The sequence below is a fragment of the Natator depressus genome, chromosome 1 (assembly GCF_965152275.1).
Source record: "Natator depressus isolate rNatDep1 chromosome 1, rNatDep2.hap1, whole genome shotgun sequence".
Taxonomy (NCBI): Eukaryota; Metazoa; Chordata; order Testudines; family Cheloniidae; genus Natator; species Natator depressus.
This window is the reverse complement of record NC_134234.1, coordinates 124,549,930-124,577,821: the sequence shown is the minus strand read 5'-3', so window position 1 is coordinate 124,577,821 and position 27,892 is coordinate 124,549,930. Positions and strand designations below refer to the sequence as shown.

Genomic DNA, 27,892 nt, shown 5'->3' with positions numbered 1-27,892 from the left:
ACGCTTTTTCTCCAGAGAGGAATTTTCCCTCAATCCCTTAGAGAAGTTTACACTTTTTAAGGAAGACTCTAATTTGCCTTTATTCCCTCTCTGACCTTCATAACATTAGCTTTGCCAGGGCTCTCTTTCTCAGAGTTCCTGCTTCCGGATTTGCAGTGCAGGAATCTGGCTTTCAGATGGGAGTCGGCCAGCAGTGTTCTGCCACTTGTACCAAGGGGTCACACTCGAAGACCTTTCCTTTGTCCAGAAGGTGTGTAGGTCCGGATCCTCTGGAACATGGTCAGAGCTTTGTATTCTTTGTGCCCTCTGCACAGGCTCCCAGGTGTTTTTGAGCCATACTCTGTTTTGATGCAGAATTTTATTTTCAGGATGTTTCAAAATAGTAAACCCTAGGCAATAAAAGTCTGTTTTTCTTGACTTTTGTCTGGCTTTCAAATCAAATTGCATCTCTTCTCTGCTAGCTCCTGTCTGCCCTTCTCTCCAATCGTCTGCTTAATCAGAACTGCTGCCTTCAGACGGGGTGGCACACTGTGTCATAAATAGTGGAAAACAACGTGGGCAGTGTTAAGAAAGAAAAATAGCAATTCATCCCTATTTCCTCTCCTCTTTCCTTCTTTGATCCCTACAAACTCAGCTCTATCCAGTTTGGGATTTGCTGGATTGTGACAAGCACAGATACACTGGGGTAAAGTTTGCTTTCAGTTTCACCATCAGTGGAGTTACTGTGCATTTATAAAAAGAAAAGGAGTACTTGTGGCACCTTAGAGACTAACCAATTTATTTGAGCATAAGCTTTCGGCTGTAGCTCACGAAAGCTTATGCTCAGATAAATTTGTTAGTCTCTAAGGTGCCACAAGTACTCCTTTTCTTTTTGCGAATAGAGACTGACACGGCTGCTACTCTGAAACCTGTGCATTTATACTGGTGTATCTGAGAGTTTTGCACTCTAGTTATATTTCATGTGACCTGTAGTAATTCTCTGGTTAATTTACTCTTACATGCCCTATTTTCCTCATACATCTCCTTTGTTACATTTGTTTCTATCACTGATTTTCTTCCCTTCTCTTTTCCTGCTGTCCCATCTGAAGGAAAATCTGCAGGTTTATAGATTGATAAGGTTTAGGGCCAGCAGGCACTATTCACTCATGTAGTTGGACTTCCTGTGTATCACAGGCTGTTATATTTCACCCAGTTATCCCTGTATTGAGGCCATTACTTGTGATTATGTAAAGTATAATTTATGTAAAGCCAAAGCATATGCCAGAAAGACATCATCATCATTTGATGACCTCTTCCCTTGGTAGTTTGCTCCTATGATTAATCAGCCTCACTGTTAAAAATATGCTCCTTATTTCTTTGAATTTGTCAGGCTTCTGCATCCAGCCATTGGTTCTTGTTGTTCTGTTCTCTACTAGATTAAAGAGCCATGTAGTACCGAGTATTTTCTCCATGAAGGTACATATGCACTGTAATCAAATCACCTCTTGATCTTGTTTTTGATAAACTAGACAGATTGAGCTCTTTTTAAGGCTCTCACTGTGATATTTTCTCCAGCCCTTGAATCATTGTAACCTTTTCTGCACCCTCTCTGCTTTTTCAACATCCTTTTTACAATGTGGACACCAGAACTACGTGCAGTATTCTAGTATTGGTCTCACTAATGCTGTATGCAGAAGTAAAATCACCTCCGTACTCCTACTAACTACTCCCCTTTTTGTATATCCAAGGGTAGCATTAGCCCTTTTTGCCACAGTATCGCACTAGAGCTCATGTTCGGTTGCTTGTCCACTATGATCCCTAAATCCTTTTCACAGTCACTGCCTTCCAAGACACAATCACCTGGCCGGCATTCCTTGTTCCCAAATAGATAACTTTGGTATGTATTTGGCTGTATTAAAATGCTTTTGCTTTAAAATGGGCCCAGCTTACCAGGCGATGCAGATCCAGATGAATCTTGCAGCAATGCGTTCCCTGAAATTCTGCATGTGTTGTAATTTTCCCTGTAAAATTTCATTACGTTAAAATATATATTTTTTTCTCTCCTGGTCTGTTCCTTTTGCTTGTGGAGCCTATTCCTTCAACCTTTTATACACATTCCTAGATTGATCAGTTCCTCACTTGTGATTAGACAAGCAGTACAGGATGCCAATTTCTCATGTAGGCTTCATTCCACTTAGAATTAACTTAGGGTGACGAGATAGCATGTGTGAAAAATCAGGCCGCCGTTGTGGGTAATAGGAGCCTATACAAGAAAAACCCCCAAATATTGGGACTGTCCATGTAAAATCAGGACATCTGCTCACCCTAAATTAACTAGAAAGGACAGTTTGGGGGTCTTTTTAAAGGAGGATATGGTAATGTTTTGACACCACATATGTTCTTTAAGAAACATGAGTGGTTATGCATGCTGTGGGTAAATGAACAATAAAAATATTGTTGCACATGATACATTCCAATTCCACATTTTCCTTTTTACCCTAGCCTACTCCAACAATACATAATTAGATCTCACAGTGCCCTTGTTCCATACTCGGGGAAATACTACTGAAAGGCCATCATCTCTAGGTATGAGCACAGCAGCTTAGGGCATCCATTTGAAACTGTAGGTGGAATGTACATTAGGCAGCAAAATTCTATTACCCTGAGCAGGAATTTATTTTGGGTTGATAACTCCAGTGTCATCGACAAATATTTAGAGCCTCACGCTGTGCAAAAATTAAGGGCTAAGACATTTGTAGATAGTAATAAAAGCAGCTTTCATAAAGTCAAACTGCCTTGATTTTAGTAGTAGGAGAGAAGAGAGAGTTATTCCTGTCAGTCCATTTCAGACAAAAAAATACCTGCATGAATTAACCTGTCCTCCTAGGGGCTGATGTTTTTCCTCCGGTGTAATGTATTACGCTCCACTATCTTGCATGGCTATTACTGTATCACCCTTTGTGCTCTTTGCGGGAGTTCATAATACCAGTACAACATGGTGTAACTTTTAAGAGCTATCTTCAACTGCACTATGATCAGCAGCCTCCCTTCCTGAGGACAAGTAGTATGAGTAAGTGGAATTCTCAAAGTTGCGTCCAGACCCAAGTTTCTCACATGACAATACATAGCCATGCCAAAAATTATTAATAGACGATTGCATAAGGACAAGAACTTTGCTCTTAAGCAATTCATTGGCTGCAGCTGCATATTCCTTATTTACAGTATGAAGCAGATTTATCTTTTATACCATTGAATTGTTTCTAAATATGCTTTTGTTTCCAGCTTGTTTGTGGGGTGACTGCTATTCTTTCCATACATCATATTTTTGGAGTAAACAACTTGACAGCAATTCTTTAAAAGCTAAAGGCTTAGGAGTGGATTGATATTGGGAGACTCTTTTCTCATGCAGTACTATAGAACTGCTACTGTTCTTACTCCAGCAAAATTACTGATTCCCTCACCAAGGACTTTGCAAGAGAGAGAAATGTGGAGTCAGGCTCAAGGAATGTAATCTTTAACTGACATTTGGAGCAGCTGAGAACTCTTCAAAAGCTGACCCTGTTCGAGACAGACATACTTAGTATATTAGAAAGTGTGAAAAAAATGGGATTTAGGAGCTTAAGTCAATTTTGAACATAAGAACAGTCATACTGGGTCAGACCAAAGGTCCATCAAGCCCAGTATCCTGTCTTCTGACAGTGGCCAATGCCAGGTGCCCCAAAGGGAATGAACAGAACAGGTAATCATCAAGTGATCCATCCCCTGTCCCAGATTCTGGCAAACAAAGGCTAGGGACACCATCCCTGCCCATCCTGCCTAATAGCCATTGATGGAAATGTATCTAGTTCTTTTTTGAACCCTGTTATGGTGTTGGCAACAACATCCTCTGTCAAGGCATTCCACAGGTTGACTGTGCGTTGTGTGAAAAAATACTTCCTTTTGTTTGTTTTAAACCTGCTGCCTATTAATTTCATTTGGTGACCCCTAATTCTTGTGTTTTGAAAATTTTACCCTCAGACTATAATCCTGGGGCCAGCATGAAAGCCGGGTAAATGGGAAAAGGAATCCTCTCTTCCATGCAGGCCTGTAGTGGGAGACCTTTGCAGAGCTCCTCCACAGAGGCAGCCCAATGACTAGAGTAACCTACTTGGGAGCAGGGAGACCAGTACGTGGAAGGAAGGAACAGATGGGAGGGTACACACAACAATGGAGCCTTTGCCCTTCTGTCTCCTGTTCACAGCAGGCCCTGTGGAGTTTAGCTGTACACCAGAGGTGAAAGTAAGCCAGTATGGCCCAGTACAGCATACTGGTAAGAAAGTGCTGATCATACCAGCAGGGCCGCTGATCGGGAGGGGGGCAAAAGAGGCAGCTGCCCTGGGGCCCAGCAATTTAAAGGGCCTGGGGCTCCAGCTGCCGCTGCTGCCACTGCACCTGTGGCTGGAGCCCCAGGCCCTTTAAATCGGCACAGGCCAGGCAGCGCTGAAGGGCTGGCTGGGGGATTTTGCCAGAGGCCCCGCCCCTTCTGGGGGCCCAGAGTCACCCGCCCCCCCACACCTTGCCTGGGACCCCGGCTGCCCTGCATACTGGTAAGTCATTTAAGTTACTTTCACCCCTGCTCTACACCCACCCCTGTATCTAGTTCCCACTTCCTCATGCAGCAGACCCACTGCCAGCAGCGCTCTCCTCGGCCGTGGAGGCAGGGCCTACATTTTGTCCTAAGTTAATTCAAACCTTGGATCATATTAGCATTTCCATTGTGAACAGTACAGTGGTTCGTACGGGTAACGACTTAAGTTTTTTACTATATTTCAGGAGCTACCTAACTGCTCTGCTGGCATTATGCATATTTCCAAAGACATGTGGAATGAGTGTGGCTGTGGATTCTAAACCCAATATTTTACTGATAATGGCAGATGATCTTGGCATTGGAGACATAGGTTGCTATGGTAACAATACCATAAGGTAAAGGCTCTCTCATTACTATATGTATGTGTTTAATTTTTTCAAGTAGGCTACATGTTTTACAGGCATAAAATAAGAGAAGCTCCAGCCCCAATGACTTTACAGTCCAAGGCCCCAGTCTTTCAAACACTCATGCATGTACTTAACTTGATGCATATGAGTCGTCTTCTTGTAGTCAATGGGGCCAGCTCACATATAGTTAAGTCCATGTGTATGTACTTGCAGGATTAGGGCCTACATATACAATAAAAAAAAGAAATGGGGGAAGGAAGCAACATTATTATTTCCACTCGATCTGAATTTCCTTTTATTTTCTGTCCATTAACCTCTGACTACTTGTTGTATCATTATTATTTACCCTTTGTCTATCTTTACATATATCTTACACTTTACCCATTTCTACTTTTTTTATCTATAAACCTGGCTCTTTCTGTGCTATGCTTTTCCTCCAACCTTTATCCATTTTCTCACTCCTTTCTTCCGAGTACATGAGGCCTCCGCCCACTGGATCCTGTGGGCTGGCACTCACTAATTTACTCATGAGGGATGGCCCACAAGGCCTGTACTCTCCCAGTTAGCCTGGGTCTGTAGCAGGAGCAGAAGGGCTTGTTCCACCTGAAGAAGCTCCGTCTTTTTTATAGGCAATCCCAAAGAGGTGGTAGGGGGTCTCCTCCTGCCTCACATGGCGGTGCTGGGGTTCCAGAAAGGAGCACTGTAGACTTCCTGCCCCCATTGTCCAGATCTGCCATTGGTGGAGGTAGGAAGGTCTGTAAGGCCTGTTTCCCTCCTCCTACTGCTGCAGTCCTACCCCCTGGGAGAGTTAGAACCTTATAAAAATATCATTGTGTAACTATATTATTACTTGCTGCCATATATAATCTGTAGTGTCAACACTGAACAGTAACTGCTTGGCTCACAAAAGCTCCAGATACCTGATAGGAGGTTTTGGTTCAGTGAACTCCAAATATAGGGTTATAAAAAGTGACATACAGTAGAACCTTAAAGATACAAACACCAGAGTTATGGACTGACTGGTGAACCGGACACCATGTGAAACCAGAAGAAACCAATCAGGCAGCAGCGGAGACAAAAGAAAAAGAAAGAAAGCAAATACTGTACTGTGCCTGTATTACATCTTAAAGGTAGGCACATCTGGGCTGCCTGTCCTCCCCTCACCCCACTCCCATCCGCGGGGCAGCCACTTACATCTAGGAGTGAAGACGCTGCGTCTGCCAGCCCAAGGCAGCTGGCAGAGCAGGAGCAGCACTGAGGTCTGCGTTGTTTTCACACCTTCCCCCGTCCCCCGGCCAGGAGTTTGTGGGGGGGGTGCTGTTTTCACACACCCCTCCCTAGGCCAGGATTGGGACGCTGTTTTCACACACCCCTCCCCCGGATGGGAGGGGGACAAGCTGTTTTCACGCCTCCCTCCTCTGGCCAGAAGGGACAAGGTTGCAGTCCGATGCAAGGAAAGAAGCTCCCTGCAAGAAAGATGCCAGCACTGAGGAGAGGATTCAGCAGCTGCTGGAACCTGGTTTGGAGTGTCAGCTGCTGAAACTGGAGCCCGAACTGCACTTTGTTCAGAGTTACAAACATTTCAGAGTTACAGACAACCTCCATTCCTGGGGTGTCCTTAACTCTGAGGTTCTACTGTAGTCAAAGCATTTGAATGTGAAATCATTCCTTCTGTGTTCCGCATCCCACTTACATGTTTCAGAGTAGCAGCCGTGTTAGTCTGTATTCGCAAAAAGAAAAGGAGTACTAGTGGCTCCTTAGAAACTAACCAATTTAGGTGGGCCATTTCCAGCCGTTAACAGGAACGTCTGAGGAGCAGTGGGGAGTGGCGGGGGGGAATAAACATGGGGAAATAGTTTTACTTTGCTCATCTTAAGTGATCACTCTCCTTACAGTGTGTATGATAACACCCATTTTTTCATGTTCTGTGTGTATATAAATCTCCTCACTGTATTTTCCACTGAACGCATCCAATGAAGTGAGCTGTAGCTCACGGAACCTTATGCTCAAATAAATTGGTTAGTTTCTAAGGTGCCACTAGTACTCCTTTCCACTTACATGTGTAATTGCAGTAGTTTCATTTTTGCAGACTAAGCTATATTTGAAACCAGTGGCCAGATTTATTCCTGTGTTAACTCATTCAAATCAGTGGAGTTACTTCAGGGATGAATTTGGTCCTAGTTCTCTAGTGGTGAAAGGCTACTCAGCACTGTACCAAACATTCCTAAAGTATACATATAGCATAAAAGAGCAATGCTTCCAGGGAAACCATGTAAAAGCTGAGTTAGTTTCGATTTCTCTTGTAATAAGTTTCATGTATGTATCCTTCAACTTGCTACCTACTTGTGTTAACATATGCCTCTCTTGTTTGTTCTTTGTAGGACCCCTAATATTGACCAGCTGGCCAAGGAAGGGGTGAAACTTACTCAGCACATTGCTGCAGCTCCACTTTGTACTCCAAGCAGAGCAGCTTTCCTGACTGGCAGATACCCCATCAGATCAGGTTGGGCACGTTTTTAGTGATACAGTGCTGTCTATTTAAACAGCTGAGCTCTGGTGATCATCAGTAACAAGTCAACATCTACCAACAGTCCCCAAATAGTGAAATATAAGATACTGCAGTAATTTTCTATCCTAAGTAGAAGAAAATACTCTATTGCTGGTATCTCAGATTCAGATGGTAACACTTGGTAAACAATGAACTTTTGGGGCTGGGGGCGTTAACATCATTTTATAAACCTTCAGTATAACCGTATGAAAAAAAGTCAGAGTCACATTTAAGTGTCTTACAGTAGGAGTGAAAAGATGCCAATGTAAAATGAGATTCTTCACATCTTTAGCTTTTACAGAGAACGCTGTGTCCACTTTCTTGTGTTCTGCTGAGCTTGAAAGCTATGGACGAAGGGAATACAGTGGGTTCTAATGAGCAATGGTCAAGCTGTGACAGTTTAGAAAACCCTTCCCATTTATTTAAAATCTTTTGCAGCGGGTGATTGACATACCACAATAATTTCTGTATAGAGTGGAAGATCACAAAATTATACAAAAAGAGAGAAATTTATTGTATTTTAGGTCAACATTGCAAGGGAGCAAAGGGCTGTTATCAGATGAGAATATCAGCTGTTTTATAGACTCTAATTGTGTTTTGACACTATAAAGAGACCAAATATGTTAACTTTTAGCTTTTCAAGATATTGTTGACAGCTAATTATTCTTTGTAGTCCTAACAGTCTCTTGAGGAAGAACGTGACTTCCCTGTGCTGTTTTGAGTAGTTATGTCTTTATCATATACTCATATCACTTGCAGGCCTTCTAACGACAGAACTATAGAAAAAAGAAAAGGAGTACTTGTGGCACCTTAGAGACTAACCAATTTATTTGAGCATAAGCTTTCGTGAGCTACAGCTCACTTCATCGGATGCATACTGTGGAAAATACAGAAGATGTTCTTATACATACAAACCATGAAAAAGTGGGTGTTTACCACTACAAAAGGTTTTCTCTCCCCCCACCCCACTCTCCTGCTGGTAATAGCTTATCTAAAGTGATCACTCTCCTTACAATGTGTATGATAATCAAGGTGGGCCATTTCCAGCACAAATCCAGGGTTTAACAAGAACATCTAATTATAACATTCATAAACCAGTTGGAGAACACTTCAATCTCTCTGGTCACATGATTACAGACATGAAAGTTGCAATATTACAACAGAAAAACTTCAAAACCAGACTCCAGCGAGAGACTGTTGAATTGGAATTCATTTGCAAATTGGATACAATTAACTTAGGCTTGAATAGAGACTCGGAGTGGCTAACTCATTATTCAAGGTAACCTATTTCCCCTTGTTTTTTCCTACCCCCCCACCCCGACACCCCCGTTCCTCAGACGTTCTTGTTAAACCCTGGATTTGTGCTGGAAATGGCCCACCTTGATTTTCATACACATTGTAAGGAGAGTGATCACTTTAGATAAGCTATTACCAGCAGGAGAGTGGGGTGGGGGGAGAGAAAACCTTTTGTAGTGGTAAACACCCATTTTTTCATGGTTTGTATGTATAAGAACATCTTCTGTATTTTCCGCAGTATGCATCTGATGAAGTGAGCTGTAGCTCACGAAAGCTTATGCTCAAATAAATTGGTTAGTCTCTAAGGTGCCATAAGTACTCCTTTTCTTTTTGCGAATACAGACTAACACCGCTGTTACTCTGAAACAGAACTTTTAAGCTGATATAAATGACTTTTAAGCTGATATAAATGTGAACGCTAGCACAAAATATTTGAGAGTTATAAACTGTGTGGTATGCAGATTTGACATTGTTCTTAGCTTGCCTAAACTTGTGTAAACCAAAGACATGGAGGAGATAAGTATACTTTTGAGTTTAAAGCCTAGGGACTGGGTTTCATTCCTTCCTGCAGAATGAGGATAATATTTATCTGCCTGACGCTGGTGTCATGAGACTTAATTGTCGTTTGTGATGAATTTTGAGACTCTTGGGTGGAGATCTATCTGGCCCCATTACCACAAGGCATTACTGAGTGTCTTGCAACCTTCAATGTAGGGAAATATTATCCGCATTTTTCAAAAGGGGAATGGAGGCAAATCAAGACTAAGGCCAGAAGGGACGACCTAGTCTGAGCTCCTCTGTATCACAGGCCACCACCACCACCCAGGACCCACACACTAAACCCAACAACTGAAATTAGACCAAATCCCACAGGAGACTATTATGTGTTATAGGCAGAGAATAAGAGGGACAAACTGCCCAGTGCCTGTGGCCCCTGCAGTAGTGGGAAAAAGATTGAATGAGATATAGCCAGAAAATTATGGCAGATGACCTACACGCTGCAGAAGAAGGTGAAAACCTCCAAAGGTCACTGCCAATCTGACTGGAAGAAACTTCCTTCCTGATTGCTCATATAGTATCATTTTGACCCTTAGCATGTGAGCAAGAACCAGCCAGCCACATACCTGAGAGAGAGAATGCTTGGTGCCACCTCAGTGGTTTGCCAAGGATAAGTCCAATGTCCCATCTCCAGCTTGGCCATTCCTGATGCTTCAGAGGAAGAAGATTAAAAAACAAACAAAAAAACCTCCCAACAAAATACATTGGAGTGCGGGTATCCCTTCCTGACCCTGGCAGGTAGCCAGCTGAAAGCCTGAAGCATGAGCTTTAGGAAAATAAGACCTAAACCAGATGTCAGTCCCAGGATTGCTGAGATTCTCCTACCATCACAAGTAATTCTGTCAGACAACTGCACTCATAAATCTGTCCAGCTCTCTCTTGAAAATAGTTAAGTTTAACTGCAACTCCTATTGGAAGGCTGTTCCAGAACCTCACCCCTCTGATGGTTAGAAACATTCTTCTAATTTCCAGACTGAATTGTTCATGGTGAGTTTATATCTAACTGTTCTTGGGCTGACATTGTCCTTTAGCTTAAATAGTTCTTCACCTTCACTAGTATTTACCCCCTTATGTATTGAGAGCAATCATATTCCCTCTTGGCCTTCTTTTTGCTAGACTAAACAAGCCAAGTTTTTCCAGTCTCCTCTCATGAGATAGGCTCTCCGTTCCCCTGATCATTCAATTAGCTCTTCTCTGCACCTGTTCCTGTTTAAATTAATCTTTCATGAACATGGGTGGCCAGAGTTGCACACAGTGTTCCAAATGAGGTCTTGTCCAATGGCGTTAATACTTCTCAATTTCTACTGGAAATGCGTCACCTGTTACGTCCTAGGATTGCATTTGCCTTTTTCACAGCTACATCACATTGGTGACTCACAGTCATCCTGTGATCAACCTCACATCCAGGTCTCTCTCCTCCTCTGTCGCTTCCAACTGATGAGACCTCAGCTTGTAGCAGAAATTCTTATTATTAGATCCGAAGTGTGTGATGTTGAATTTAATCCCATTTATATCACTCCAGTCTTCCAGGTCATCCAGATCTTCCTGTGTAACATTCCAATCCTCCTCCGAATTGATGATGCCTCCCAACTATGTATCATCAGCAAATGATCATCATTAGCACACTTCTATTTTTTGTACCAAGGTCATTAATAAAAATATTGACGAGGATTGGTCCCAAGACTGATCCTTGAGGAACTCCACTAGTAACCTCCCTCTGGTCCAATAATTCACCTTTCAGCCTGATGCCTTCTCCCCTTTTAGACAATTCCTCATCCACCTTACGATGCTTGTACTGATCCCCACCTTCCCTAATTTAACTAAACATTTCCAATGTGGTACCATGTCAAATGGTTTGCTGAAGTCCAAGTATATTATATCTACTGCACTTCCTTTACCTAAAAATTAGTTATTTTCTCAAAGAACAAAATCAGGTTAGACTTGCATGATTCATCTTTGGCAAACCCTTGTTGTGTTACATCCCCTTTACCATTTACCTCCATTAATTTAATTATTCTGTCCTTCACAATTTGTTATAAAGCCTTGTATACTACTGAGGGCAGACTAACAGGTCTGTAATTGCCCAGATCATGTATTTTTCCCCTTTTCTTAGCTACAAGTACGATGTTAGCAATTCTGCAAGTCACATGGTACTACCCTTGGCTAGATAGAGCTGTCTGTGACAGAGCAGTGAATGGAACCCAGGCTTCCCAATTCCCAGGCTAATGCCCTAAAGCATGGGCCATCCCTCCTCTCTGATGCAAAAAACAGTGCCAAATATTATTTGTTTATTGTCTTGCTCTGTCCTTGACCCATTGAAGCACTTTGATACCGCAATAATGCATGTGGTGCAAATACATACATTAGTATATAAACAATTTGGGACTGCTACATTTTATTCTTATGGCCTTGATCCTGCAAGACTTATGTGGGTGTGCTTTATGCTCCATGAATAGTTCCACAGGTTCAAAGTTAAGTGCATGCATAAATCTTCTATGCAGTAAAAAAGAAAAGGAGTACTTGTGGCACCTTAGAGACTAACCAATTTATTTGAGCATAAGCTTTCGTGAGCTACAGCTCACTGCATCCGATGAAGTGAGCTGTAGCTCACGAAAGCTTATGCTCAAATAAATTGGTTAGTCTCTAAGGTGCCACAAGTACTCCTTTTCTTTTTTGCGAATACAGACTAACACGGCTGTTACTCTGAAACCTGTCCATTATGCAAGGCACTTCTATGCAGTGTCGTTATAGCTGTGTTGGTCCCAGTACATTGGAGAGACAAGATGGGTGAGGTAATATTTTTCATTGGACCAACTTACACTGGTGAGAGAAACAAGCTTTTGAGCTAACACAAAGCTCTTCTGTTTCACTCACCAACAGAAGTTGGTCCAATAAAAGATATTACCTAACCCTGCTTAAATCTTGGCAGGAGTGTGGCTTAAGCAATGAAAACAATGAAAAATCAAGCAGAAAATGACTCGGTGTATTTTGTTATGTCCTGCAGGCATGGCTTCCAGTAATGGGTATCGTGCCCTGCAGTGGAATGCTGGGTCAGGAGGACTCCCTGTAAATGAAACCACTTTTGCCAAGGTGCTGCGTCAGCAGGGTTACACCACGGGACTTATAGGTATGTAGGAATATGTTTTGTCGTGAGTTGGCACAGGAATGATTACCCGGATGTTTGGGAGACTGTTTGGGTTTTTATTTTCTCTTAACTGTCTGTCCGTCACAGATGTGTAGCCCCTGAGCAGGTGAAAAAAATACCTAATAGATGCAGGTGTCTATATTAATAATAATAGTAATAATACCTTATAGACTTTGAAGCCAGAAGGGACAATCGTGATCATCTAGCTCTTATATAGTGCTTTTCATCAGTAGATCTCAAAGTGCTTTACAAAGGAGGTCAGTATTATTATCTCCATTTGAAAAACGGAGAAACTGAGACACAGGACTTGCCCAAGGTCACCCAGCAGGCCAGCAGCAGAGCCAGGAATAGAACCCAGATTTCCTGAGTCACCATCCAGTGCTCTATCCATTAGGAAACACTGCCTCTCTGATATTTATGATAATAGTACACTCGTCCTATATTGTAACAAACTAGCACTGTTTAATATTTGTAGTGTGGAAAGACCTAGAGACTCCCAACTGGGGCTTGTGGCCCTAATGTGGTAGGTGCTTTACCCACGCATAATGAAAAGACAGCCCCTACCCCAAAGAGCTAACATTTCCATTGAACATTTAATCACCTGAACCCAAGGGAGCATAAAATAGGAGAAGTAAAATATGTCACAAGAAGTGGCATGGTTACAATGGTTAGAACAACTGAGCTTTGTACTAGGTCCAGGAGCCTTTCCAAAGCTTAACAAAACTCTCAGTGCTTCCTTTGAGATATATATACACACACAGAGACAGAGACAGAAATCCAACAAAGGAAGGACTTTAATCATTTCTTTTGGCTTTAGAGGGGGAAAGGGATATAGAAATTAACAGCAGGTAGGTAGTACACAACTGGCTAATATAATAAGTTCCCCACTCATAGGTAGGTAAGCCCAGCCGTGTTCAGAAATAGCTTGTTCTGCCTCTGGATTATTAAGTAGCATTTGAAAATGTGAAGTACTATCCAAGTGTGTGATGGTATAGCATAGAAGTCAAGTCATTGGTACTGTTTGCCTTTGTAACCCCTAATGATAGGTGAGAAGAGCAGGTGCTTTTTTCTGAGGAGGAGATCTGAAGACTAATCCAGGAATTTATTTATTTATTTATTTACCGATCACAGAATAAAAGCAAACAATAAAAGATGAGTATGTAAACACACAAGCAAAGATGCCAAAAAATCCGAGGACATGAAATCACTTGAATTTGCATATTGACGAATCATCACGAAAAAGAAAATGTTTTGATTTTTCATCAGAATATTTTTGTGCTGATTCGTTTAGGTGAATTTCACCCTTTCCCTGGACTGTTCCATACTTGCTAACCATTACCATCAAACTTTTTCCTCAGCAAAGGTTATTTTTAACTCAGTCTTACCAGCTCCCGATACAAACTCAGTGACCACTTTCATTTTGGCTGTTGGCTCTTCCAGTGAATCGAAATGATCCTTTTTCAGGTAGCGGTCTGCTTTTTGACACCAGTGGAAGATTCCTCGCATCTTGTTTTACTTGCTCGCAAGATGGATTTTGATGTGATCTAGTGTGCTATTCCACCTTTGCCATCTTGGATCTAAAGTTTTTGAGACTCGTGAACCTTTAATACGTACCCAAGTATGTGATAAACCCACATTTTTTAAAAAATTAAAAAGTGAGGTAATGGAGGAACCAAACTTAGTATTAACATAGTTGCAAACCTCATTTGCTGCCTCCAATGCCTGGGGTCCTCTCACCCCCATTAGTGAAATTTTTCTGGCGAACCCCCAGTGACATTCTGCGAACCCCCAGTAACGTTCTGCGAACCCCAGTTTGGGAACCACTGGTCTAAGGGTAATCCCAGCGTTAGTGGAACTCGAGTCAGCTGAAAACCTGGGGCTTGAGTATTTACATTAATTCTTAATCCTATGTTGACAATTTTCTAATCTGGGCTTGAAACTGGGGCTCTGGCATCTACACCGCAGCACACAGCCCCGAGTCAAACCAGCCATATCCCAGACTCCCTAGCGCCCTCCCCAAATGTGGTTGCTCCACCCCTTTGACTGTGATGCACTGTGGGAAAACTTGACTGTCCACCTTGCATGTTAGAGGAAGTTTGAACAGCCCGCCAACACAGCCTGCCGAGGACTCACTGTGGCCTGTGCGCTCTGAGCTACTGGAGCCAGCCATGTGAAGGAGGTGCCTTTTGAAGAAACTTCTCTTGCTTGTGCTTTCACGCTTGTGTCAGGAAATGGGCAGAGCTTCTATGAGACACTGGTGGACCTTTTGGTGGCATTTTCTGACCCACCAAAGGCACCTGACTGATTTTATGATAGAGCAGGAGGAGGCAGAGTACCCAGGCATGGCAGACTCTCACTGGCTGATGCTGTTCACTACACTCAGTACAGCCTCTGATTGCCCCCACGTACACTGGCGCTTCTGTCACAGGGTCACATGCACAGACCGGTGGGATCACATCTGCATGCAGAACTGGGATGACCAGCAGTGGATCCAGAACTTTCGCATAAAGAATTTCACATGATGAATTCAGGGGCCAACATGACTTCTACATAGCACCATCCCGGCTGACTAGGTCATCGTACACAGTGCCCAGCACTCGATCAAACCCCTCATAAAATGGGCATTTGGCTGGCGAGTTACCTGAGGTGCAGTTCTGGTCCCTGGTCTTCCGGCACTTGCTCTTCAGCCTCTTAATCCGCTCCCTGCCTTGCTCACCAGTCCAGAAGATTTGCAGCGCTGCCAGCTTTTTAGCTATCTGCTGATATGTGGGATAATTCCAGGTAGTCTTACTAAAGTCTATGATTTTACTGGCCTCGCACCGGAGATTCACCAAAATCTGGCTGTGCTCCCATGATCATTAGGCAGCGTGCTTTGCAAAAGGCTTGTTCTGTTCAGTTTCTGTTGCAAACACAGAAGGTTCTTTGATGGTATTTGCAGCTTGGTGGTCAGAAGACAATGGAAGGTTTAATGCTGACTTGATGAGCTGCTGCTGCTGCTCACCAAAAGGGGTGGCTTCCATTTTCACTGCAAGTGATTGGCAATTGTTGGGATAGAGAGGACAAAGGAAGTTGGCCCATGGAATTGTAAGATACTTTTGGCAGACTTACAGGACGTGAGTTAACCAGGACTGTGTCTACACTGCAAAGCAATAGGGCTCTAACTCTGGATCCTGGCTTGACAAAGGCTCGGACCTTCTAGCTCCAGATGGTCCTAGGATCCTAGGTCTGAGCACGAGTCTGAGAGATTTGTATGTAGATGGAAGGAGGATTTGGACTCAAGCCAGAGTCTGAGCCCAGGCTTACGTTGCAGTGTAGACATCCCCTTACTAGAAGCTGTGTTCATTTTATATAAGCTGGAAGCAATTCTTTGTGCATATCAAGTCAACAAGAAAAAAGTTTGCAGTGCTTGCAAATTCATCTTTCATATTTCTTCTGGATTCGTAATAAGAGGAAAATCAGGCATTTTCTGTCGGAATTTGGGATTACTGGTTTATACAGAAGAAAGAATAGAGGATTAGATACTGATATGGGTCTGACAACCTGAGAAGACTTATTTGGGGAGGAGGCTTATAATGCACAGAGATTTTGGAATTAAGTTTAGGTAGACCATTGCATGTGGATTTATAAATCTCCTTAAATACACTTGGACATAGGAAATGTTTCTTTGGTTAGGATTAAGCTCTGAGTGCTTGCCTTTGCAATCTTAAAAATGTTGTTTTAACATCGTTTTTTGTGGGTTATATATAAAATATATATAAACTGAATCGTACATTGCCAAAATTGAAAGAATAACTGGTATTCATTTTGGGGGAAGAGTTACATTTACAGCAAACTAGTGGCATTCCTTTCACTTCACATTTATTATAGCCTACATTTGTAGAAAACTATTATTTCACAAATGTTGGTACATGTGTTTCCTGTAGTATGTTTCAGTATTCATTTCTTATATGGCTGCATAGATGCAGACTAATGTTTTTTACAAAACAAATCCCTTCCCTGGGTAGCTTAGTCTATGGCCCCAGAAACCCCGACAGAGTCCACAGAAACTTTTATGCCAGTATGGAGTTCTACTGGCTTCACTGGAATTGCACATAGGTGCAAGGATCCACCTATGAAGATCTCTTTTTAGATTCAGGGCCTGTGTTAAGACAAGCACAGTAAAAGACTGCAGGCACAGGGAGGGACTGAAATCCATGGTTCTTCTTCCAAGTCTTGCACAGCAGGCACCTGCATTGCAGGGCGTGCTAACTCCTTCTTTTACAAGTGCTCTTTAATGTTCTAGGCTGGGAGTTTCAAAGGAACCTAGGGGATTTATGTGCCCAACTGCCATTTAAATGGGCACTTAGCTCTCCTAAGGCTTCTGTGAAAATCCCAACCCTAACAATTGCCTTTCTTTGTTTATTTAACTTTCAGGGAAGTGGCATCAGGGTATGAACTGTGAAGCCCTCAATGATCACTGCCACCACCCTTCAAACCATGGTTTTGATTATTTTTATGGCATGCCTTTTACTCTCCTAAACAACTGTCAGAAAAACAAACCTCCCGAGTTGGATGCAGCCCTTCAAGCCAAACTCTGGCTTTACACTCAAATAATTGCCCTTGCTGTGCTCACAGTTATCATTGGAAAGCTTACTGACTTGATTTCCGCCAGCTGGAAAATAGTCACCTTCTTTGCCTTAGCTGGCTCTCTTTTTTTCACTTCCTGGTACTCCAGTTATGGATTTGTGCAATATTGGAACTGTATCCTGATGAGGAACTATGATATTACTGAACAACCTATGAAGTTGGAAAGGACGGCTGCCCTCATGCTTAAGGAAGCAGTTTCATTTATTGAAAGGTAACTAAAGGCCTTCCTTTTTTCTTAAAGGAGACGAGATTCCAGGAGTGTTTTTAAGATCCTTGGTGCAAGTGGAGTTTTTTGCATAAGCTGTTAATGTCTCTGGATAATTCTTTTTCAGATCTTTTGAAACACATAAGAAATTTCTGCCCACAAACACATTGCTCACTGACTTGGTTTCTGGAGCCAAGAAAACATGTATGAATGACATGTTAATGGGGAGAGCATTTTGAGTATTGACAACAAATAAGTACACCATGGATTCGACTTTATTTCAGCAATCCTGGATCTGGAACTACCTGGAGCTTTTCAGATAAGATAGGGTTTAACCAGGTGACATATGTGACCAAGGACTTGTTTTTCAATTTTTTTATTATTTGCAAAACAACACTGTGTAGCTTCTCCAGCTATCAGCCAAACTCTAAAAGATTTTTTTCTAACTAAATCTATCTCTTCATATTTATCATGAAAGAATGCTGGGCCAAAGTCCATGGTATCATCTGAGCTGTAAGTCTTCGCAGAATTGGGACCACCTTGTTGACCCATATGGGTGGGATTTTCAAAAGTGCCAGGTGATTTAGGCTCGTAAGTCCCAGTGAAAATCAGTGGGGTGCATGCTCCAAAATCACTTAAATGCTTTTGAAAAGCTGTAGTGAGAGAATAAGTAATTTTTATGGAGATCTTGTGATGGGCTGCAGCCTGATGGCCCATACTTTCCATTGTACCAGTGAAGAGTGGCACCATTACAGCACAAGACTGCTGCAAATAAAACATGCTCTTTGGCAATCACTTATTTTTTAGGTTTCCTTTATTATTGTCCCATCCCCCTCCCTCCCACACACACACACACACACTACTAGCCTGTCATCCCCTCTTTTAGCTTTCAGGCTGCTCTTTCTCTCTTGCCAGCCCCCCATCTCTGTTAATGGAGAGCTGTTTCTGGTCCAGCGCTACATAATCCAGCAATTCTCCTACAGTGGTTGGCAGGCTATTCTCTCTGTGGCTTTTACTGCTCTTACTCCCTTTCAGACATCTTTTTTTTTTTACATAAGAATATAGACTAATTAACCATAGTAAATCTGACTGTTTGATCTATTTGGTCAGGTATCCTGCCTCCTGCAGTGGCTCATCCCCTTTGGTGCTCATCTGGAAGGGAACAAACTACAAAAAGCCCCATGAGACATCCAGATAACTGTACTGTGCTATACATAGCAGATAAAACTTCAGGTAAAAATTTCAGAAGTGCTTAAGTCCCATTTTCAAAAGTGGCATAGACACTTAGGAGCCTGTGTCCTACTGACTTTCAGTGAAAGAGTTTCAGGAGGAGTTAGTCAGTGGTTGGCAACCTGCAGGCCGCATGCGGCCCATCAGGGTAATGTGATTGCGGACCACGAGACATTTTGCTAACATTGACAATCCGCAGGCCTGGCCGCCCGCAGCTCCCAGTGGCCGCGGTTTGCCGTTCCCAGCCAATGGGAGCTGCAGGAAGCAGGGACATGCTGGCTGCCACTTCCCACAGCTCCCATTGGCTGGGAACGGTGAACTGCAGCCACTGGGAGCTGTGGGGGGCTGGTCCTGCGGACCGTCAACATCAGCAAAATGTCTCACAGCCCGCAATCAGATTACCCTGATGGGCCGCATGCAGCCCGCGGGCCGCAGGTTGCCCACCACTGAGTTAGATGCTTAACTCACTTAGGCACTTTTGAAAATTCCTCTAGGCATCTATTTGCATCTTTAGGCATCTAAATACTTTTGTATGTAAAGGTGCCTAAATTGCTTTGAAAATTGGACTTAGAAGCCTCAGTCATAGAGGTGTTTTTTAAAAATTTACCCTTCCTGACTACATGTGATACCTTGAAGTCTGACATTTATTTCTGCCTAACTGTTCCATTATCATGTGTCCCTCTTTTTTCTTTCACCCAGTTTACAGCCTTCCATGGTGCCACGCTCTCTCTTTCTCTTTATTACGGAGTGGAAAATAGCTAAATTTTGTGTTGAGGTAAAGCCCTCTTGTGAGGAGGTTCTGAGATTGTTCTCACTAGGGAAATTGTTTTGAAAATATATACTGTTTGGTGCATTGTAATGCAAACCCTTCTGGGGAGAGACATTACCCCCCAAAATAGCTAGTGTCATCCATTGTGCACATTATGAGACAGAATGCTCTGGATGGGCCAAATTAAGGTCAGTGGCATTATGTCAGGACGAATATGGTGCTAGTTATAATGTATGTGTGTACATGCGTGAATGTGAAAGCTTCTAGAATTTTCCAAGTGCACAACAAAAATATTCATTTAATTCTTTAAGAAACAAGCATGGACCATTCCTCCTCTTCGTTTCCTTTTTACATGTTCACACACCCCTTTTCACCACGGAGAAATTTCTTGGGAAGAGCAGACACGGCTTATATGGAGACAATGTAGAAGAAATGGATTGGTTGGTGGGTAAGTGTGCTTTATGAAAGAGACTTTCTTTAAATGTATCAGTGTAAAAGTGAAATACTGATATCGACCAAGCTTTTAGAGTCTTAAAAGCTATTAAGGGTTTCTGCAAGGGCTCTGCAAAGCTTTAGTGTCCTGATCATTTTAATTAGATCTTGATTTTTTTGTTTGATTCATAGCAAAGTTTTGACTGTTTTTCTGTCTTTCTTTAATTTACAGGCAAAATTCTTGATGCTATTGACAAGGAAGATTTGAAAAACAACACATTCACGTATTTTGCCTCTGACCATGGAGGACAATTGGAGGCTCAAGAAGGAAAAACTCAGCTAGGTGGCTGGAATGGCATATATAAAGGTAAGAAATATGTTACGATTTCTTTTAAGGTTAGAAATGCAATAGAAAATTAATTTGCTTGACTAACACTGATGGGCTCAATGTGAGTTGGGTTCTATTCCTGGTTCTAGCACAGATGTCATGTGTAACCATGGACAGCAAACTTAATCTCTCTGTGCTCCATCTTGTTTCTCTGAAATGAAGGTATTTAACTTGCCTGTCTCACAATGGTATTGTGAAGCTTGCATAACACCTGTAAATCATTGTGAGTTCCTTGGATGGAAGGCTTCAGAGAAGGGAAAAATATTTGTATTAAAATAGTCATTAACTGATCTTTTGTAGAGAGCGAGGGAAAATCGTAAGGAGAAGTGGTACCAAAAAAAGCTTTCTTCTTTGTGTATACAAACTCTTGACATTCACAAGCTTCAATGGCATTTTATGGAATCATTCCTACTAGACAGTAAATGTGAATGATTTCCATGCAGTCAGACAAATTCAATTATGATTATTTATTGTACCCCAGAAATCATAGATACATGGGTAATCAGAACAGAAAAGGAAAGGAAGAGTGTGCTGTCCCTCACAGTGAGAAGGCAATCACTGCAGGGTTTTGTTGCTTTCAGTATACGCTACACAAGACAAATGCTGATCAGAAAGCATGTAAATGTTTTCATTTTTCAAACTGCAGCTTGTATTAATTTTGCAACCTGGCCTGACTTCTAGTGCAGCACTAGCCAAGTACACAGCCAGGGGCAAAGACTTGAAACTGTGACTCCCTGAGCTGTGGAAATTGTGTTCTACTGAAAGGGAGAGTTTGCCTGCTTTCAGGGAGGGGAAGGAGGAACTTTTCCTAGCTCCTGGCTCTTCCTTATGCAGCTGGACTGTAAAGTGGCTCTGATTGCTGCCATTGAATGGAAGCAGTACTTATAGATTTGGTGAATGAGTCTGATGGGATTTGGAGGGCGGGGGGAAACAAGGTTGCAATGGCAAGCAGCGAAAAGACATGGAAACCTGATGGCTATATTGGGTGTACCCAACTGTACCACAATACACATCTTTTCTTCAGCACATAGGCAATCTGAGCATTCTGATGCTTGATCTGTGTAAAAATCTTATTCTATCTATATCTGTCTTATTCCTGTTTACAATGTGGTTAGGGAAAAACATTTGACTGAAAGTTCAAATAAGGGTATATGATAGCTTTTGTATTATTGAGATTCATGTTTCTGGTCTTGAAGTTCTTGGGTAACTTTTTCAAAACCACCTAAGTGACTTTGGAGCCTAAATCTCATTTTCAAAAGTGAAATAGGCACTTAGGTTTTAGACTCTTAAGTGACTAAATCCTACATGCTGAGTCACTTTTGAAAATGTTAGCCCATGTCTAAACAGAACCAATCTGTACTGAAACTCTGAATTAAAATGGGGGATGAGGCTCTTTACATGCTTCTTTAAGACGTATTTCATACCCTTCAGTCTTGTGTGTTCTTAGAGTGTTTCCAGTCTCTCCCTTTTTGCTAGGCCATGGGGCTATTTGGTGTAGGCTCTCAAAAATTTCCTGTCGCCCCATTCTGACCCTACATAAGGATGTAGACTAACAGCTGAGTGCAGGAAGAGCTGTGTGAGGGGAAAGAGAGAGAAAATTATCGCCGAAGAACATATATTTGAAAGCTTGCTTGCCCATTTTCCCATCTATCCCAAGCTGCAAGTCATTGCAACAGACATTAATTACACACACCCTCCCAGTTTGAGGGTGTGTTTGATTTTTACTTTTTGAGTGATTCTGTGCATCCCTCTCGAAGTTTATGAAATCAGAACTTAAGCACGGAATTAAACCTTAGCAATATGCTGCTGCCATCTGTCTCTAATTTCATGCATAAGTCTAATGTCTGTTAATGAGTCATAACTGTTATATGTCACTTTGCTGTAGGTGGAAAAGGCATGGGAGGCTGGGAAGGAGGCATCCGTGTGCCAGGGATACTTAGATGGCCAGGAGTCTTTCCTGCTGACACAGTTATTGATGAACCTACAAGCCTTATGGACATTTATCCCACAGTGGCTCACCTGGGTGGAGGGATAGTGCCCCAGGACAGGTATGGAGACAACAAAGTATATTCACTCCCTATATCTGTAACAACAATATAGCTGCTCATGCTCTTGCTAAACTTTACATTCATAGTGTGGTATGCACACTATGGGTTAGAGCATGTAGCGCATGGGGGTAGGATAGTTGTCAGAACAAGGAAACCCCAGAGAGTACGAAATGAACTATTTAAGGGTATGTCTACAACTGCAATAAAAACCCTGCAGCTGGCCCATGTCAGTTGACTCGGGCTCGCAGGGCTCAGGCTGTGGGGCTATAACATTGCTGTGTAAATGTCTGAGCTTGGAATGGACCCCAGGCCCTGAAACCCTCCCCGCATGATTCTCAGGTCCCAGGTTCTAGCCCAAGCCCAAAAGCCTACAGTGCATGTCACCATGCCTCAATGGGTCACATCTGAGAACACCAGATTCAGGATAAACTGCTGAGAAATAGGCTGGACTCACCCCCAAGCTGCTGGTTATTCAATCATTAGATATTCCAAACCAGTATCAAAAGTAAACTTCTGTCTCACCACACTGGTTAAAAAGAAGTCAAAAATGCAGTCTACTTAGGCATTTCAGCCCTTACTTCACCACCCAGACACTAGACTTTATGATGAGTGGTTATTGAAAACCAATTTCATTAAACAAAGGGTTCTTCTGATCCCAAGAGATCAGCCACATACCCAGATCAATATATAACTCAGATCCTACCCAAGAATCATACTGTTGCCAATCCTTTAGTATCTAATATCTAAATGTTTATTTATAAGAGAAAAGAAGGAGAGAGTTAAAGTAGTCAATTAAATTATATACATACATTGAAAAGTTCTTGGATCAGGTTTGTAGCATTGATATTACAGACTGCTGGCTTGTAAAGTCTCTGGTAACTTCCAAACGACTGGAAGGTCCTCAGTCCCCTGGTTGGAATGCTCCTTTTAGTGTAAGTCCATAGCCCAGAGATCAGAGCAGGAAAGAGGCAAAATGGAGATGCTTCCAGGGTCCTTTATACCTTCTCCCATGTGGAGGGACTGCTCTCAGTCTTAGTTTGTGGAAAATTAGGGGCACAAGGTAGAGTCCAGGGTCACATGAGCTTGTCACATGCCCCTTGCATGCCTTGATGACTCATAGGAGCCATTACCCATATTCTGGCTAAAGCATCTACAGGAAGGCTTACCGGGTGGGAACAAGCTTCTTCTGTGGCCCATTGTGATATTTAAGTGTTCTTTAATGGGCCATCACCTTGAATAGTTCATTCACAATGTGCTGGCCAGACTGGACGTAAATTACCTTGTGGGTGTTATCCCAGGAGCAAACACATCTGTAATCTATATCTATGTAGCCAATATTCATAACTTCAGATACAAAATGATACAGGCGCATAAACAGGATAATCCTACTCATCAAATCATAACTTTTCCATTTACACCTTACATGATATACTTTGTATAAGATTTGTTGCAACTGTCCAACGAGTGGCCATATTAATTATATAAACAGTCATGCTCTGGTCATACAGCGCCACAGTGCAATTTTACAGCCCCGCAGCCCGAGTTCCGCTTGCCCAAGTCAGCTGATAGGGGCCAGCCCTGGGTGTTTTATTGCTGTGTAGAGCTCTGAGTGGGGAGTCCATCCCCCGAGTGCCACACTGCTCTTAATTGCAGAAGTGTCAGAAATATACACGCCGGGGTAATATTTTCAAAAGCACCTAAGTGCCTTAAAAATGGGACTCTTAAGTTACATAGGAAAGAAAAAATTATTCGTCAGTGTTATTACAAGAAAACTATTAAATACTAATTTAGGCCCCAAATCAGGGATGCACTTATGTGCTTAAATCCACCCCTGTTCAGGAAAGCGTGCTTAAGTGCTGTTCTCTTTAGGGATGCTTTCCTGAATAGGGGTCTTAGTTTTCTATAAGAACTAATTCTTTGTAAAAACTGTTTGTGTACTATTCAATAGGATAAGTCTGAATTTTTGTTTTAAAAAGCATTTTATTTAGGGATTTACAGTATTTGCTTAACTTTTCTCTAATAGCTGCTCTAAATGTAGGACATGTGCAGCAGGGAAATTATATACATATAAACATGTAAACCATCTGTAGATGTAGTGCCAGTGGCACTAAGAATTTTTTAATGCAGAGTGAGTAATAAATACAATATTTATTATCCCAGTTTGGTGACTTCTCTTATCTCCATCACATTAGGGTAGTTGATGGCCGGAACCTGATGCCTTTACTACAAGGAAAAGTTCAACAGTCAGAGCATGAGTTCATGTTTCACTACTGTGGGTCATACTTACACGCGGTGCGATGGCACCAAAAGGACAGTGAGTATAGACATTCTCCCCATGATGAATACAAACTCTAGCAAATATTTTCTCCTCATAGGAGCCGTCATCATAGCAACCACTAACTGATTTTTTTTTTTTTTGCAATAATACTTAGGCCAGGTCTACACTGGCAACTGAATGACAAAACTTTTGTCTTTCAGAGGTGTTAAAAAAACACACACACCCCGAAAGACAAAAGTTTTGCCAACACCACGCGCTGGTGTGAACAGTGCTTTGTCGGCAGGAGCACTCTCCTGCCGACAACGCTAATGCCGCTTTTTTTGTTAGCAGGAGAGTCGACAAACAGCAGCTACACTGCTCGACTTTTAGCGGCACAGCTGTAGCGACACAGCTGTGTCACTAAAAGCTGCATAGTGTAGACAGAGCCTCAGTGAAGTTGTCTGTGCTTGGCCCAAGTTCTGCGGAACCTATGGATTGACTCCTGAGGTTCTTGGTAAGTCAGAACTGTCGTGGAAGTTGTAGCGATGTCTAATGCCAGCAGGAGGTGCACCACAACAAAGGACTCTTTGCAATCAACATAGAGAAAAGATGTAAGCGGCAGTTTAATGAAAACACCTACTGTACCATCTTACAGACATTTTCATCTCCACAACATCTAGTGCTTTCAAAATCAGTATCTGTTCTGAAGGACTTTAAGAAGCCTTGTAACCTTGTGTATTTTCGATGGTAAATGTCTTTGTATTCCTTCAAGGAGCACTCTCAAATACCAGAGTGCTATGTTATACTCATCATTTAGTCCCTATATCTGATTTCTCTCCTGGCAGGTGGGGCACTGTGGAAGGCTCATTATGTGACCCCAATATTCCATCCAGAGGGTGCTGGAGCGTGTTACGGAAGAGGAATTTGCCCTTGTTTTGGGGAAGGTGTAACCCATCATGACCCTCCTTTACTCTTTGATCTCTCCAGAGACCCGTCTGAGGCCGAACCTCTATCACCTGGCACTGAGCCCCTGTTTGACACAGTAATAAGCAGAATAGAAAGAGCTGTTCAGGAGCATCGCCAGACACTGACTCCAGTCCCACAACAGCTCTCTTTGTACAACGTTATGTGGAAGCCCTGGCTGCAGCCGTGCTGTGGGACATTCCCGTTTTGCTGGTGTGATAGAGAGGGTGACAGTGCACACCCTGCTCTGTAAAATAGGTGGTTGTTCATAAAACCCTGCAACTGTGAATGCTCTGGTGCAGTCAACTTGTAATAACATCATTTCTGAAAAATCATGTTTCTTTTGGGCCAAATTATACCTAAAATATGCCATTCCACTGCCCTCTCTCTCTCTGGGGAGCAAAGAGGCCTTAAGTGAGGACGAGGGGGTTATGATAGCGCTTTCTCCCATTTACTCTCCACTACTAGCTAGGTGCATAACATGTACACATGTACACATAGAATAGTACCTGGAGAGACTGTGCCTTCCAATATGTATTTAGGAGCCTCACTTTAGGCACCCAGGTCTGAATATTTTGGCCATAAGGCATCCAGGCACAGTGGATTCTGTGTTACAATTACTTCCGTTTCCCAGCACATCACTGCCTCGCAGAGGTATAACTCCATTCTCTGTTGGGCATTTAGCTATAGATAAATATTTGAAACCGTCAGAGAGAGATACACAAGAAAAAGTAAAATTGGCTTAGGAAAGAACCGACTGCAATTTTTCAACAGCTTTTGAACAAACTATGGCTTTAACTGGATAACAGTAAAGTTAAATAATCATGCACGCCAGAAAGCAGAATATTGCTCTTTAAGATTTTTTTTTTTTATTGTCATTTGCACAATCATTACTAAAAGTAGCTTTTGGTTGGTGAGCAAAGGGTCCTGTTCTAGTTTGTAACTGGCAGTTTTACTGATAAATGATGCTAATAAAAATGTATAAAATAAATAAACTTACTTTATGTGTTTACGGTCATCTTGGGTAAAGAAGTATAGTGATCACTGGTGGGATTTACCACTTCAATTAATGAACAAGAAAAAAAATCATAGTTTGGAGAAATCTACATAATGTAATATAATAAGCAAATATCTAAGTGAATGAGGTGCTGTTCAGTAAAGGATTCAGCAATACTTGATCAGTTTCATCCTTGGTGTAACTCCATTCAGATTCACCGGGACAAATTTGACCCATGGCTCCTGCTGAAGTAGAAGCCTGTCATTTTAGTGCCTACTTTGATCCCCATGGAGGACTATGGTGTCTGCATGGTGTATATATCTGCAGCCACAGTTTATTGTAACTACGGTACCTAAACCATACAGGGAGCTGCATTGTTTCGCCTGCTTGTAGGCATTAATTCTGTTACCAATTGCTGTAGGAAGAATTTGGGACTTGGAAAGTGATTTTTACATATATTTTTTTAAGATTTAGGACTGATTAGGATCCTGCAGACATGTGACTCACACATTTCAATTGATTGGCAGAAAAGGAACAGAATAGAATGTTGTCATGCTACAAAGCGAGGAAGGAAATTGCCTTATTCATCTCAAAAAGGTATTAAATGAGAAACAATTTCTATATATTCTTTCCCATTCCTGTAGCATTCCAATATTGAGTTTTATTATTGACTGTTGTGATCAATATATGTTCCCCAGTAAATAACTTGTCAGATGAAAAACTAAATTTTTGAATATCAGAATATACTTCTGGAAGTTAGATGTGTGAGGGGAGAGGAGGAGGGAAAGATGACATAAAGCACACAATGACCCAAAATTCAACCATACCTGCTGACTGTCTAAATTTAATAGCAGATGGACAGCAGCAGCTGCCTTAACTAGTGGAGTCACCATCACAATCTTTGCTTTAAGAGAGCTTTTGTAGATCATGTTCTGAAAAAAACACGGCAGGCTCAAAAGGTATAAAAAGAGTATTTGAAAGTGGAGGTTAGGTCAGTGTAATAGAGAGAGACATGAGGCCTGGTAGAAAAGGCCTAGTGTAAGGTCTCAGGCCTAAACAGAGTCAAGCCCTGCTAATATAAAGCAGAATTAGCAAGAGTCAGGCCAAGTCAGGCCCTGCCCTGTTACAAAACATGCCTACTTGCAAAAATACAAACCTTCCTAAGAAGTGCTAGGCACAGGACACTCACGTAAACACATTCCGGAAGGGTAATACCAGAACACCCCAATATAAGGTTACGGTATAAACACACTCCCTGAAGATGGCACAGGGACACACTGACCCCTTTTAAAGAATAGGCCAAGATGACTGGGTGATGGATAGAGATGTTTTGATCAAACCAACAGGTACAAGGTAAAGGGTGGTAACAAACCACGTCATTTGTTTGTATCAGTGTGTAAAAGAGGGATTACAGGGGGTATGTCTTTGTCCAGCTGAGGGGGGAACAGAAAGTCTTGCCATTCACTGAGCTGAGTCC

General features: G+C 42.2%; 1 protein-coding gene across 1 annotated transcript; it reads left to right on the top strand.

The window, feature by feature from the left end:
* Positions 1–121: 121 nt before the first annotated feature.
* LOC141995219 (arylsulfatase D-like) lies at positions 122–27,892 on the top strand. The gene is made up of 10 exons (XM_074966245.1): positions 122–250; positions 4,792–4,941; positions 7,335–7,456; positions 12,360–12,482; positions 16,914–17,337; positions 19,642–19,778; positions 19,995–20,129; positions 22,036–22,198; positions 24,391–24,512; positions 25,301–27,892. The coding sequence occupies exons 1-10, from the start codon at positions 177–179 to the stop codon at positions 25,669–25,671; spliced, it is 1,821 nt and encodes a 606-aa protein (XP_074822346.1). The 5' UTR covers positions 122–176; the 3' UTR covers positions 25,672–27,892.

Bases quoted from the DNA above. Each gene is read 5' to 3' on its own strand.
- LOC141995219 (XM_074966245.1), top strand. From the start codon at position 177: ATGGGAGTCGGCCAGCAGTGTTCTGCCACTTGTACCAAGGGGTCACAC. The intron at 20,130-22,035 runs GTAAGAAATATG...ACTTTGCTGTAG, and splicing joins CTGGAATGGCATATATAAAG to GTGGAAAAGGCATGGGAGGC. The intron at 24,513-25,300 runs GTGAGTATAGAC...CTCTCCTGGCAG, and splicing joins GCGATGGCACCAAAAGGACA to GTGGGGCACTGTGGAAGGCT.